Source organism: Onychostruthus taczanowskii, unplaced genomic scaffold (genome assembly GCF_017590055.1).
Source record: "Onychostruthus taczanowskii isolate IOZ18803 unplaced genomic scaffold, ASM1759005v1 scaffold141, whole genome shotgun sequence".
NCBI lineage: Eukaryota > Metazoa > Chordata > Aves > Passeriformes > Passeridae > Onychostruthus > Onychostruthus taczanowskii.
In genome coordinates, this window is record NW_024498585.1 from 354353 (window position 1) to 369271 (window position 14919).

The window sequence follows — 14919 nt, forward strand, 5'->3', positions numbered from 1 at the left end:
GAAGAGATTCCCTTGAAATTTGATAATTTGCTGAGAGATATTTACATATCAAGCCTTTCATCTACCCCATAAGAAACCTCTTAAAGTTTATAAATAAGTTTCCCTATAAGGATGAACATTTTCTTCTGCTGTGATTGCATTCCTTTGAGCAATAAAAATATTAAACTCCTCTTACCATTCCAGTCTTCTCCCTATTATATTCCTGATTTTTGTCCCTTCAATACTGCTTTCATAGATGGACAAGTCTCCACCATCATCATTAACTTCAGATACATAATATCACCACACACACTTCATTCATCCTTGTCAACTGACCAAATTTGTGTCTTCTTGTTCTGCTATGAACACTCATTTACACATTTTAGTCACATCTTCCAAAGATCCTTTCAAAGCAGCAAGTCCAGGAAACAAAGGCAGAAAATATAAATAATTGTGCTGACTTAGGCAGCAAGCCATGTCCTCCAATATGGTCCCTTATTCACTGCATGCATCTTTCATTCAGGACTTTGTAGAACCTGTGGTTCATTCCCTAAGAGAACTTGGTGTGTAGAAATGAGGTCTGTCCACTGCCACAGTTTAGACTGTTTGGTTCCTCTGCTACCCCGTAGAACTGTGTCCCTAAACAAGTAATTAAAACAGCCCAGAGGCTGATCTTTAACCACAAAGTACAGGGGCATGACACAGCTTCTGTCTGCAAAGCTAAAATCTTATCCTTTCATAAGGTGGGAAGATCGAAGTATAATTCCCAGTGCTTTTTGGGAACAGTCTGCATCTGCTTACTCCCAACACACATGCAATTAGGCATCAGTCTAAACTGGATCAAGGAGCTCACTAAAAATTAAGCAGAACAGACAGGACTAAAGCTTGAGCCCACATCCGCTGTGCTTAGTTCAAAAAGCACAAGCATTGCATATAGTTCCAACAAAAGTCCAAAAAAGGTCTGAAAGATACACACAATCTACAAGCACATTCCTACCCGCAAAAAGTCTATGAAAGTTCCTGCAACATGCCAAATGATCCTATTCTCTATATCATCACAAGAGCTAAGCCAGAAATTGTACTCTTCTATAAACATTGGAGATTGCAGGCCAGCCATTCTCTCTGATGTCTCAAAGCACTTCTCAAAATGGCACCTCTAACCCAAAGACCTTCTTGCATTCATTATCATGAGCTGAAAGCCACAAAACTACATTAAACACTTAAGATCCATGAAAAAAGCAACTTCCACAAGCAGTTGTCTCAGGAGTCTATACTGGTGAAAACTGAAGTCTGAAGAAACAGGAACATTGGGACACATCCACACACAAGCAATTTGCTCTCAAGAATGAGACATGGAAGCCTGGCACAATGAAACCTGAGCATATTAGCTAAGGCAGTGCTGTTTTGAGAACAGATGAGTTCCGTTTCCTGTTACATCAAACAATAACTTTCATCAGTCCTACGTGTGCTCAAAAAAAAGGAAGAAAAAATTTCTACTGACATCACACTTAGGGCTGGGCAGACAGTGGTAGATTAGGAAATACGAGTCACTGCAAATACAGAACACATCATGAAAATTTTCAAACTACCATGCAAAATTTCTTCTCACCAAAAGAAATCCAGACAATACAGTTTAAGTGAACCATACCAGAATAAAAATAATACCGCTATAGTGCCTTCACACAACAGAACTATTTGGGAGAGAAAAAAAAAACACTGTAAAAAGGACAGTATAAAACACTAGACCACTGCAGGAAGAAACAAAATCAGCACAACTCAGCAATCAAAAAGGAAACATCAGCTAAAATAAGCTTATGGGTGGACAAGGCAAAAGTAATAAAAAACTGAAATTACAATATAACTAAAAGACAGGCATGCAAAGAAAGGACAACTGACAGAACTATGTTCCAAAAAATAATTCACTCTAGAGAAGCTGCCAAGTTATCTGTATATGCATGAAAGAAAACTAAAATATAAACACAAAAAACCCAGTGTCAGTAAAAAAAATGAGTTATCATAAACTCAGCTGCTATGTATTGGTGAAAAAAATTATTAGTGAAATACTGAGACACTTTTTTTTTTTTTTTCTTAAGACTAAGTCAAAGAACTTTAGAAGAAAGGGAAGTAGCTTTATCCAGTTTGGAAGCAAATAAAATAAGACCCTATAGAAGAAACACAATGGAGATATAAAAACTAGGCAGCAAGGAAAACTACAAAAGAAAAAAAGAGGATGCACATTTAGCCACCTTAATTCAGAGTAAACATCTTATTCTCTGAACCACAATGTTGCAAAAATGCTACTTAAATATACATGACAATGAAAGTGGCTTCTTTCCTGCCAGTGTGGAAATTTCCCCACAGGGTGAAGCAAAGCAAGCAATATTACTAAGGTAAGCATAGCAGTACTTGTCAGCAGCTACAAATATCTGCTATTTTGGGTATGTATGGGTCAGAAGAATTAGAGATGTGAGGCTTCTAAAAACAAAGTTATTAGAAATTCAGACACAAAAGTTTCCTTTTATTTAGGAAGTATTTGTGGCTTGACATTAGGGGATTTCTTTTTGATGCAAGTGGAAGGAGAGAGGAAAGAAAAATGCTGAAATTATTATCAGTTTAATAAACTTTATTAAGAGAAATACAGCTGTAGTGCATGGGAGTGGGCTGATAATGCAGAACAAGAAATCAGATCAATAAGTGCTAATGAAAACATTAAAAGTTTTCAGATGGAAGGAGGATTAACTGGTCTCAGACCCTGACAATCTCTTCTTTGGGGCCCAGCACCAAAGAAGGCAAGATGACTACTGCTGCTTCTACAGTGAGGTTTTTTGTTATTATTTTCATTAGATATCAATAACATTACTATGGATTTTCTGAAGGCAGTGAATAATATTCAAAAGCCTTCTCTTTTAGTATTCTTGAGCCAGAACTACTTAAGAAAGTCTTCAGGTGATATACTGACCACAGCTGTAGTCCTTCCGAATCACAAGATTTGGCATCTCTTAATGATGTGACATTTTATTGTTAAGAACCTCACTCAGACTAAAACTTGCTATCAATGTGTTTTCCAAAAAAATATGAAATTTGTAAAACCAATATTTTTTTGTTCTTAATGCCACCTGTGACAAGATGCTTAGGAGCTGGAATTAAGAAAGCTTCCTGCAGCAACAAATCACTGTGAAAAGGTATATTAAAAGAATTTTGAAACAAAGGAGTTCTTTTATATATGTAAATGATATATATTTTTAACTAATTAATATTATTGCCAAGTTTGTTTTTTTAAGATGTAATTAGCATACATTAATGTTGAAATAAAGCATTCTTAAAGTGCACTAAACTAAAGATTAATGCATGACTTTCCTGTAAAAATTTAGAACTTTTAAATCAAACTGTCCTTCTCTCCGGCAAAAACAAACACATCATGAGCATTATGGAATGTTCATCTGTTACCAAAGTCATGGTGGTGAGTCTGTTACCTGCCTTTTGAATGGCCTCATTAGAGTGTACAACACATCATTACATTGTCTGGTATTGCAGGAGCCAAAGTCTTCAATAAACACCAGCCAGGCTGGTTCCTCCCACACTAATTATGACAGCTTGACAAGAAGTGAAGAAGAAACCACAGAAATATGACACTTTCTCACAAGCTTTTAAAAGGGGACAAAGATGGCAAGGGAAGCCCACCTGCCAGGATGAAAATCCTGTGTCCTCACCTTGAAACAGATTAGGTTAAAAAAAAAAAAAAAGCATTATTTAACAGCAGAGCTCAAACCTGAGACTTGATTCCACACAGTTGTCAGGTTCACCTGAATTGACTTGCCACATCCCCAAGCCAAGCAAGGCTGAGCTGCGAGAGCCTCCAGAAAGTAAAGGCAGCAGCACTCTCGGAGCTGTCAATCAGTAGGTGGCACTCTTCAAACTCCGACCGGGGGAAGCCAAGCACCAGCACAAGCAAGGACACGCTACCGAGTAGCCTGGAACTTTAGGAGAAATATCAACAAGAAATATTGAACTGTTTTAGCCATAACTGACTCCCATAGGAAATTCAATGGCTTCATTTCCATAATACATAAAGCAACCCTTGTATATAATCTCTGAGGTTCCTGTAAATTATAATTTTTGGGTGCTATAAATATTTTAGATGAACATTATTCTACTCTACTATAACAAAATCAGTACCTTAAGAAATTATCCCTTACATCTCCAGAACACTTTGAATTCGCCATTGTAGCTAATTATGTAAAAGGAAGTCAAACTCATAACTGAATTTTATCTTTTTTTCATTTAACAAAAAAATAGCATAATGATTTATGTTTTATCACAGCTGTTCTTCAAAGCTGGACAATAAATTTGTTACAACAAATGAAACAGATAAACAAATAATTTGGAACAATATATTAATTGTTCTTTCTGTGAAACTTACTAGTGAAGATGGAACCAACACACCCAAAGATTCAACTGTTTTTAAGACAGGAGTTAAAATCAATACGAGGTATAACAAAAATGTTCCATTTTAAAAAGTGTCAGACTTCCCATTCCTGCAAATCGCATTTCTTCATTTAGCAATTATACTTGGAAAAAAAAACCCAAACAGACTTAAATCAATACACTTTACTACTTATTTGATAAAACAGTAAAAGAAAAAGCAGATTTAGTAACAGTGTTCAAGTACAGGTACTTGTAATTGAAACAGCCAGCAGAGGGAGTATAAAAACAATTAAAAAACCCTCAAACAGCCTTTTTTCTTTATATATATATATATTTTACTTATGATTTAGCTTTCAGTTAGAATACAATAATATGCTGACAGTGCAAACATTGTAATATTTTAAAACAAGCAAAAATCAAATGCTCAGGTGTTAAACAGAACTACTTGAAACTCAAATACTTTTTAAAGTGGCATTAAAAAAATGAGCCCATATTAAACTCAATCTGAATTTTAAACACAAGCAAGGTTACTATCAATCAACAAGCTGCAAAAGCCTTATCCAACTTCAAAATCCAGTCACCCACAGACTCTGATTCTTAACTTTCTGAATCTAAGTCCACGATTCCATAATATTGAGAGAACATTGGTTGTCATCTATTTGTATTAGAAAATATCACAGAACCTTAAAACTGAACAGAAGTTACTGTTGTACTGATCTGTATGACAGACGACATAAGAGCAAGACAGCCAGGTATATGCCCTAAATCATTAGTGCAAGTAAAAACTCACACAACTGTTTTCAAAATCAAGTCACTAAGTCACAACATGTTGAATAAAAACACATCTTCACACTTCAGGTTTTCACCATGTCCAGCTGATGAGGGTGGCTTAAACATGAGCAAAACCAAAAAGGACACAAATGGGGTGAATGAAGCTGCCAGCCTTGTGTCAGAATAAGCTACCATCCTCCTCACACAAGTGGCAAAAATAAACCATCTCCCAACTCATCTAAACTATCCCACTGTGCATAATCACACCTTCCACAGTTCATCTCACAGGAAAAGCAAGGTTACTGAGTTAACAGGGAAGGCATTACCTCCTCTCTCAAGACTTATGAGCACTAGGTACTCCCAAACCATCAGGCACAAGCAGCAGAGCTGAGGAGTCTAAGGGACAGAACATTAGACATTCCAAATTCAAACTGCATGTTTTACAGACAACCATTTGTAAAAATACCTGATTTGGAAAAGCAAGCCTTTCTCCACTGCTCGTGCTTGCAAGGTTTTCATTACCTTTCCATGGCATTCCTTGCTGTTTGCCCTATGTATTTTTACGTCATTCCACTAAGTAGAGTGGCAGTGCTGCAGACCAGGATACATCATGTTTCTGTACATTAATGCAAAATGTGAAACACCAGTTGTGATAGGAGCTGTTGAGTGACATCACTCATCATAACTATAGCCTACTTTAGTGATAGTTTTGCTTTCAATTAACCTGGAGTCAGAACCCATGGGGTGAAAACCACATGTAATTCATTTCTTACATATTCTAAATTTTAAGCATGATTTAATTGGAAAACCAAATCCTGTTTTCCTTCACACAAGGGATTCATTGCTGAAGATCAGAATTTAACTTAGAACACCCTGACTGCAAAAAAATTAATACACAGACCAGGAAAAACAGAGTCAAGACAAGATTAACTTTTCCATTAGATCAAGTAACAGGAATACTTTTGACTTATTTAAATTTCAATTGCTATTTTCTTCCTGAACAACATATCTTACATGTATTCTTTCTTAAGAGTGCTGCTTAATCAGAAAGTCTTAGCATGTGGCATGTGAAGTATGGACTAAAACAGCCATAAAAAAGGTAACTGTATACAATAAAAACACACTGATAATTCTCTGACAAGCAGAAAGCCCACCTAGTGGAAAGAACTCATACCTGCCAGTAGACTCATGGGACACAGATGACACATGATACACCTGCATCATAAGAGAAGATCTGGAATGTGGAAGGAAGACGGGATGCTCTCCTAAAGGCAAGACATTTCCCAGAAACCTGAAATACTGGAATACCTGGCAACTTGCAGTATTCTAAATATGACAGAACTCCACTGGAGTATTGATCCAAGATGTTCAATACTAAAAGTTTCTTAAAACACTGCGTAATGCACCAAGACTTTAAACAGTTAGGAAAAAAAATATACATCACACAAAGTTCATAAAAGCTTCTGCAGTCCAGTCTTTCATTAGGAATTTTAATAAGATAAATAGCCAGATATGGCACAAAGTGAGTATTGCAGAACCTAAAATTTTCATAATAATAACCTTTTAACAAAATCCTGACTGAAGAGCATGCAAGTCAGAAGAGCTGAGATGAAAGAAGGACTACACCTCTAGCAACTTCACTGTTTTCCACTCTTGATGATTCTGTTATGCCACTTTTAAATTTTCTCTCCAGGAGGACTCCTCTCAGTCCTCTTCCCTACAGCTCTCCTCAGGTTCTCTGCAAAAATATTTAGGCTCTTTTCTTTGTCTTTAAAGTCAAAGAGCATACATATGCACATAGATATAATTTAGAACTTAAAATACAATTCAGGAAACAAAAGTTATGAGACACAGCACATTATTTTCATTATTTTACATGATCTCATCCTCTTCATAACAATGATAGCCTTCCAGCTGCACTGTAACCAGGACTGTGGACACCACTCCAAACAGCTGGACAAGTGCTCTTTGCAGTAGCTGCACTGGAACTGAATAGTGTCTTGTTTGACTTCCCTCCACTCCTTTTTTCAGCCTTGTTTCCTAAGGAAATCATATTTATGCAATCACTCGGGGAGGGAGGGAAGGGTACAAATATGTACACATGCACCACATGTGAATGTCTGTCTGTCAGTCTATCTGACCTCACTAATACCTGCTGAGCCCACTGGTCAGTTTCAATCCCATTCAAAAGAGGAGCAGTGCATATCAGACTTTTAAGTTCTTGAAAGTTTCATGAGCACGAGCTGTGGAGTATGGAAAAGTGTATCCACAGAGAGAGGCTGCATGTCTTCTTAGACGTCAGTAAACTCACAGGGGAAAGAAAAGTTCTGCTCCTTTCCTGCCGGAAAATCTTCAGTCAGAGGTCACAGTCAGTGAAAGACAACCAAATTTCTTGTGTTCAAGAGTTCATAAAGTAGCATAAGTTGAATTCACTGCTGCTTTTAAAGCTGTTTAGAACAAAGCTGATGTTTTCCACATCATCTTTTTCCTCGTCTAGCATAGGAGTGAATTGCCCTACATGATACACATTCCCTTTTTCAGTTCATTGCTTTCAAGACCACTTATTCTAAAACATCAGCATTGTACCACATGCATGTCAGCATTCTACCCCTCTCAAACACAAAGAAAATTAAAACTGGAAGAGTTTAGGATTCCCTTCGGTCTCAAGGCTAAACAAGTACGTGGCTCTGTGCTATAATCAGCTATTGAATAAAGTTGAAAAAACATAGTGCAGCAAATATAATAATCATCTTTATTCACCACTACTCTGGAACACAAGTACTACCACACTTGCAGGCTCTTGTACTTAAGACAGCTGTAAGTAATAAAACAGATAATGAGGTTTCAGTGGACATCTCTGTAGTTCTTCTCACATCTCCCCAATGAACCATACACGGTTCATCTGTATCCAAAAAGCCATCTATAAAAAAGTATACTAAAAGACTACAATTCAAGTCTAGGGACACCTTAAGGCATAGATCCACAAACTAAGGAGCTGTCACAAGAAGAAAATATAGCCACAGCAGATAGAAGTCATCCTAAGCATCACAATACTAGACAAGCAAAAAAAAAACAAAAAAAACCACAAACAAACAAAAAAACCCTTTATTATATATATATATATATATATATATATATATATATATATATATATATATATATATATATATATATATATATATATATATATATATATATAATTATTATTATTATTATTTATATATTTTTATTTATATAAATATATGTATATACATGCTCCTGATACCTGCTCCGCTTGTAAATTCTTTAGTCCCGTGACCACACCGAAGCCCAGCGCATTTCCCGGCGGGGTGCTGGAACTGAGGGCTGGCAGGGGGACGGGTCAGGCAGACCCCGGGAGGTTTCGTCCCGAAGTCCCGGCCGTTCCGGGGCCATCCCAACCCCGGGGCGCGCAGCCGGCGGGGCGCGGCGTGCCGGGGAAGCGCAACAGAGCCGCACGTCCCTGCGAACGGGGAGTTTGTGCCATACGAAGCCTCCTCCCCGATCCCACAACCCGCCGCAGGGCTTGGGCTGCTCCCGCCGGGCTCCCCCGACCAGCACAGGGAGGGCACTCGCCGAGCCCCGCACCGAGAGGAGGCCGAGCTCCGGCCCTACTCCCGCCTGCCGGCACGGGGCGACCGCGGCCCCGCGCCCTTCCCCCGCGTTCGGGCTCGGTGGGAGCCGGCGAGGCTTTGGGAACGGCTGGCTGAGGGAGCCCTTTGTGGAACGCCTTAATCCCCCCTTTATTTCGCACTCCCCACCAGCCGTTCACTACCCCCGTTCCAGAGCCAGCCGCTCGTAGCAAGGAGCACATGTTTCCTCTCGGGCTCCTGGCCCGCCTTACAACGAGCCACGGCCAAGGGAAGGCGGCACCCGCTACCAAAGCCGAATCAGAAATATGGAATGTGAACGCGCGTGGCAGATCTGACGGGGGATGCAGAAAGAAGCGATCCATTTCACCCTTTTCGGTCCTCCCCTGCCGTTTTTCTGTCAATTGCCGATACCATAATGCTTCCTTATTGCCTGTTCAAGTAAGTAGGGGGGACAGTCTCCATTCCTCTACGTGTCATTCCTGAGCAAATTAAGCATGTACCAGGCGAAAGGCTGACATACATACACGTAGAGTTGTCTGATACCGGAATAATGTCGAAATCCTAGAAGCATTAACAGCCAGCTCCCACAAAGAGCGCTCAATTACATCCAGCATCCCCTTTGTCCGTACATCCTCAATACACACCCGGTCGCTCCTCCATGCGTCCACGCACGCCCCACGTGTACGGCCCCTTTGTGTCCTCGCCTCCCCCCTACTCACAAAGAAATGCCCTTTCCACAAAGCATGCACCCAGCCTCGGACACAGCCCTTCGCCTTGCCGCAAGACACGCGCGACACGCCGCTAGGCACAGAGCTCCGGTACCTACTTGTATTCAAGAAACAGTCCGTAAACCTCCTAAAGCAGCTTGCAGAATTAGATCCATCTTCCATGTCTGGCCCTAGGAGCAGGGGAGACGAGAAGGAGAAGAAGGCGCCTCTCTGCAGCTGCCGCCGCCTAGGAGTCCTGCTCCCGCCGGGGCCGTCGCCTCCTCGGATCCCGTCGCCGCGGGCTGCTGCTGCTGCAGCACCGAGGGAATTGCAGGACCACGGCCGAGAGGCGGCTGGGGAGAGGAGGAGCCGGGAGTGGTGCTGTCGGGGGCCGCCGGCTGCGGAACGGAGCAGCAAGCCCTGGACGGAGGAAGAATAGAAGAGTCTCCTCCTGCCGCTGCCTCCTGGATGGGCGATCAAGTGAGCTGCTGCTGCTGCTCCTCCAACATCTCTTCCTCCTCCTCCACCACCTCCTCCTCCTCCTCCTGCCGTTCTCGCTGCCTCTCCTCCTCCTTCCCTCCCTTGGAGACTTGTGAGGTTAAAGGAAAATGAGGAGGGGAAACGAGGAGGCGGCGGCAAGGAATAAAAAGAAGATGGAGAAGCGTAGGAGAAGGAGGGGATTGGAACGAGGAAAGGAGCCGCCGCCGCTCTAGAGACGATGCTGGCGGAGGAGGCTGTGCCTGTAGCGCGGCTCCTGCTGCTGTTGGTGGTTGTTAGGAGGAGAGAGAGGGAGCTGCAGGCAGCCGAGTCGTCTCCAGGAGCGGGGGGAGGAGGAGGAGACCCGCCGCTGCCTCCACCTCCACCGCTCTGGCCATGGGAGTGGAGCGGGCGGCTGCCCGAGCCGGGCTTTTCCCCGGGTGCTGCAGCTAGGGGGGCCAAGGGGCGGGATAAGATCCGCTTCTCCGAGTTGGACATGCTTCCGCTCTTCCCTCCCTTTCGCGGTAGTTTAAGGCAGGATGTCTAGCAGATATACGGGAGTAAAGCGAAAGAGGAAGCCGAAAAAGGACGGAGCCAAACAACGGGCAACAGCGGATCAGCCCTGCGTTCCCTCCGGCAACTCTTGGGCAGTATTTCCTCCGCACCCCGGCTCTCCGCCCTCATAAATTCCTCACATTTCCGTTCCCCCTTTAGGCCAGAGGGGACCGGGCGCGACTGACCGCCAAGAGGTTTCAATCCCCTTTAAAGTCCGCTTTCCCCCATGCTCCCACCTCGCATTCAAAGCAAGAAAACGGAAACAATCTGTGTTTTCTTTGAGCGAGGCAAATATTGCCCTGTATGTGTGCGCTCGCCTGCAAAAAGGCAGATACAGTCACTGCAGTGCCGCTTCCACACCAGCCCCGGCCGCCAGAAAACGCCCACTGGCGGAGTCAGCGCTTCCCAAGCTCCCTCCCTCCTTTCTCCCTCTCTTCCTCTCACTGCTAAGCGCGCACAGGGAGCTACAGCACAGCGGTTACCTAAAGGCAAAGCGGGGAAACACGAGGAAAAGATTCTCCCTATGCGGTGTCATTATTTTAAACATACATTTCCAGCTGCTGAGATCAAAAGGCGGATGCCCTGCTATTCCTGGGCTGGAGATATCAGAGATCTGCCCCTCCGTTTCTGTGGGGCATCCAACACCATTTCCACGCGAAGATGTGCAGCATCACATGTGTTTGCTTTGGCTCCCCCCTGCTCTTCCCACCACTTGGCATACGGACAGCCACCCACCCCCCAACCCCAACCCTCCGGCTCCCCGGAGGCTGCCTCAGATCCTGCTCTCAGGTGCAGTGTGGACCCGGGGCTGCCACGGGCCTTGTTCCGCAAGCACAGGCACCGTCGCTCGCGGTGAGCCAGTGGAGCCCGTCGCGCTGGCCAGCCGCCACCTCGACCCCGCGCTGGGGTCCCTGGGCATTCGGGGCCCTTCCCCGCCGCCTCACCCCGCCATCCTGGCCGCAGCCCGCCCGTCCCGGTGCCTCGCCGGTCCGCGCTGCGGCGGCCCTCAGCGGGGCAGCCGCCGGCCGAACGCCCGTCCAAGGGAAGCCCAAAGGCGGGGTCGGATTGGAGAGGGGCCGACGACCGCGCTCAAAGCCCCCGCCCTTGTATCTCGTTTTCGCCCTAAATTCTCTCTACCCTGCTCGTCAGCTGCCGAGAGGCGGGAAGGGAGGGCCGAGCCCACCGGGATCCATTTCCAGAAGGAGGAAAGTGTGGACAGCATCCCCAATTTGCTATGGGGCTCCCCTCAGCCCTGCCGAGCGTTCCCGTCCGGCCGGGCCGAGCGGGACCGCAGCCGTCGTAGCGCCGAAGCCCCGCGCCGCCCGTCGGCACGACCGGAGCCCCAGGGCTTCGGGCACCCTGCCGCCGAGCTCCCCCCACCCGGGACAGCCGTGCCCCCAGCACTGTCAGCGCCGGGAAAAGGCCATCATCGTTCATCATCCGGCCATCCGGAGCAGCCCTTGCTTGGCGCCCGTGCCCTCACCCCGAAGCAGCGGCGTTCACCTGGGCGGGGGCTGCGATGCCCGGCTGTCGCCTCCCCTCTCCCGGCGGCAGCTGTCGAGCTGCGGGGCGTCCCCGGCTCCGTGCTAGAAAACACACGGAGGGGACGAGGGGGCTCAGCGTGGGCTTCCCGAGCGCCAGGCAGGAGCTCCCTCGGGGTACCCGAGGTGTCGACCGCCAGCGCGGGGGCACCTCTGGGACCCGGCTGCGAGGGACTGGTGCCCGGCGCAGTGCCACCCCGCCGCGGCAGGACAACGCGCCCGGGGTTCCTACCCCGCAGCTACCTGGCGGAGGGAACCGCTCTCCCTAGGTGGACGACGCATCCCCTCGGCGCTACCCCCGGCCAGGGGGAGGAGGAGCGGCCGCCGCGCTGGTGCCAACCCAGGCGGGGCCGCCGCAGTGCCACTGGCAACAGATTTTGTTGTGGTGCGGCGGGGTCCCCGCGCAGCCAGGGCGGGCGCTGCCCCGTAGGGGAGATGGAGTGGGCACCGCCGCAACCGTTGCAGATATTGGCGGAAAAGATGTTTGTGTTGCCGCTGCCAGCAGGGCACCCGAAAAGCGAGAGATTCTGTTTTGCTCCTCTACCTTCCCGGAGATCAGACCTCCACGCCGTCCGCCGCCGCTCTAGGTGCTAGGTCCAGATGTCGGTGGGAATCCTCATCGAACTACCGCAGTCTTCCTATTTCCGTTCAAAATTAGTCTCGCTCTTTCGAATTTCGATTCCTGCTTCCAAAACAGTGTAAACCAACGCTGTTGGCTTTTATTTTAAATCGTTCAAGTGTTTTATAATTATAATTTCAGGACTTCTTTCAATGCTAGAAATCCCACCAACTCATGTTACAGCTATAGTCTTTATGTATCAACTTGTAACGCTGAAAAAGATACTCTTCTGAAAATAGCAACGATCTCAAAGTGCCTTTCCAGCCAGCTCAGCTGTTCAGTAACAGTGAGAAACAATCCACAGAGCTGGAAAAAGGTTTAGAATGCAAAAATAGATTAAAGACTATAATTAAACAAAACAAGAAAACTCAGGTTTTACTAAACTGTTTCCATCTGCTTGGTTCTTAAAACTTAAAAAACATGAACTAAAATGCAGAAATCTGAATCTGTTTTGTGATCCACTTTCTCTTAAGACATTTACCTTTACCAAAATAGTTTAATAACTTCTATTTCATATGCCTATTTGTGTGAGATTCTTTTATTTCCTTAAGTCCAACCATTACATAGAGGGCTTTTCCCTGAAAACTGCTGCACAAGGACTAGAGATTCAGTGAATATTTAAATTCTCCAAGAGAAAGTTTTGCTAATGTAAACAAAATTTCAGTGAATTGTGTTTTGTTATTGCAGCCTGTTTGTTTAGCAATTAACAATTTCTTATTAGAAAAACTCTTATACTAAACTGTTTAAACTGAAAGAGCTAATCGGATTGAAACGACTGACAAAAAGCAAGAGCCAGTCACCCGAAAATTAAAGCATGTCCTTTAGACAGATTAGTCCCAAATTGTTCTGTTAATTAAAAGAGTAAATTACTGACACTTTATATCGTCAATTTATAATTGTAGAAATCTTGTTTAACTATGCTAATCTATGCTAAATTCCTCAATTGCTGCTCATCCAAACTGCAGTTGTTCAAATATCACTGTCTCAGGCTGGATATCTGTGTATTCATACAAGGCATATCAATTGTGCATGTATAAATACGTATCTGTATGTTCACAAAACAAGCAAAATACATTTTGATTTGTAAAAAATCATCAGATATTCTAGAAAAGCAGCTTTCAAGTTAAGGGTTATTTACAAGCTATTAATCTGATTAATATTCATTAGCCATTGGCAATTCATACCTGATTGATCACCTGCTTCTTGACTGGGCAAGCAAAAGCAATCACAGAAAAAAAGTTAGATGAGAGTGAAAATTATTTTTCAAGCTCTCTACATTTATATTTGTAAATTATACAGACTTGCACACAAGTTATCTCATGGCCATCTCAATACCTGGGGATAAATTAGTGGTGAATCACATTTGCTCATCAATGTCAGTCTGGGTTTTCATTGCTCAGTCAGCATCAACATTTCCATTGCCACAGAGCAGTGATGTCACTGATTCCACTGTAGTACTAACCATATACTCACATCATTTACCAGAAAAGTCTCACCCACTCCAATATGAAACAGTGAGATTTGCTACGTCATCCCCCATACATCCTCTCCCCCAAAGAAAAAAGTATTTTAAAAATGTAGAAACACAACAAAATGCATGTTAAAATACTTCAGTGCATTCCCTTGTGCCAGGTGCAAGGGTTTAGGTACAAATGCCCTGTGTCAGTGCAACCATGAACAAAGGATTTCAGTTGTATTTATATGGATAAATGTGATTTCATTGGAATTCAGAAGTCACAGCCATCAGGAGGCCACTGAAGCCGTCAGGTGCACTGTACTTACAAGCACAGGCCTGGTTTGAAAGCAGCTAATAAGACTGTATGGCAATAATTTGGCAATATTAATCAACATACTTGAAGAAAAACATTGTCGGGAAAAAACATAGTTATAACAAAGGTTTTTTTGGTATTAAATACAGCTTAAACTGAAAACCTGTTCTTTCCCAGTTCTGTCAGCTCCATTTTAAGAATGACAGTGACTCATCTTTTATCTGGTCCCACTCTTTTGTCTGGTAAATCCTCTTATCTTTATATCCTGAGTCCATTCTACCACGTATGACCAATTCCTTGGGAAAAAAAAAAAAAAAAAAAAAAAAAAAAAAAAAAAAAAAAGAAATAGGACAGAATGGGGAAAGGGAGTTTATAAAAATGTACAATGACAGCAGTAGAGGAGCTGACAGAACCAAATACCTGAATGTGGGTGAGACAGAAACATCCACAATGAAATAAAGAGAA

General features: G+C 43.9%; 1 protein-coding gene across 1 annotated transcript in view; it reads right to left on the reverse strand.

The window, feature by feature from the left end:
- The window catches only part of PDE10A (phosphodiesterase 10A), a 172899-nt gene extending 162431 nt beyond the window's left edge, over nucleotides 1–10468 (reverse strand). Inside the window, exon 1 of the mRNA XM_041398164.1 lies at nucleotides 9613–10468. Within this exon, the coding sequence (XP_041254098.1) occupies nucleotides 9613–10468 (856 nt within the window). The remainder of the gene's footprint in view (nucleotides 1–9612) is intronic.
- Between the last annotated feature and the right edge of the window lie 4451 nt (nucleotides 10469–14919).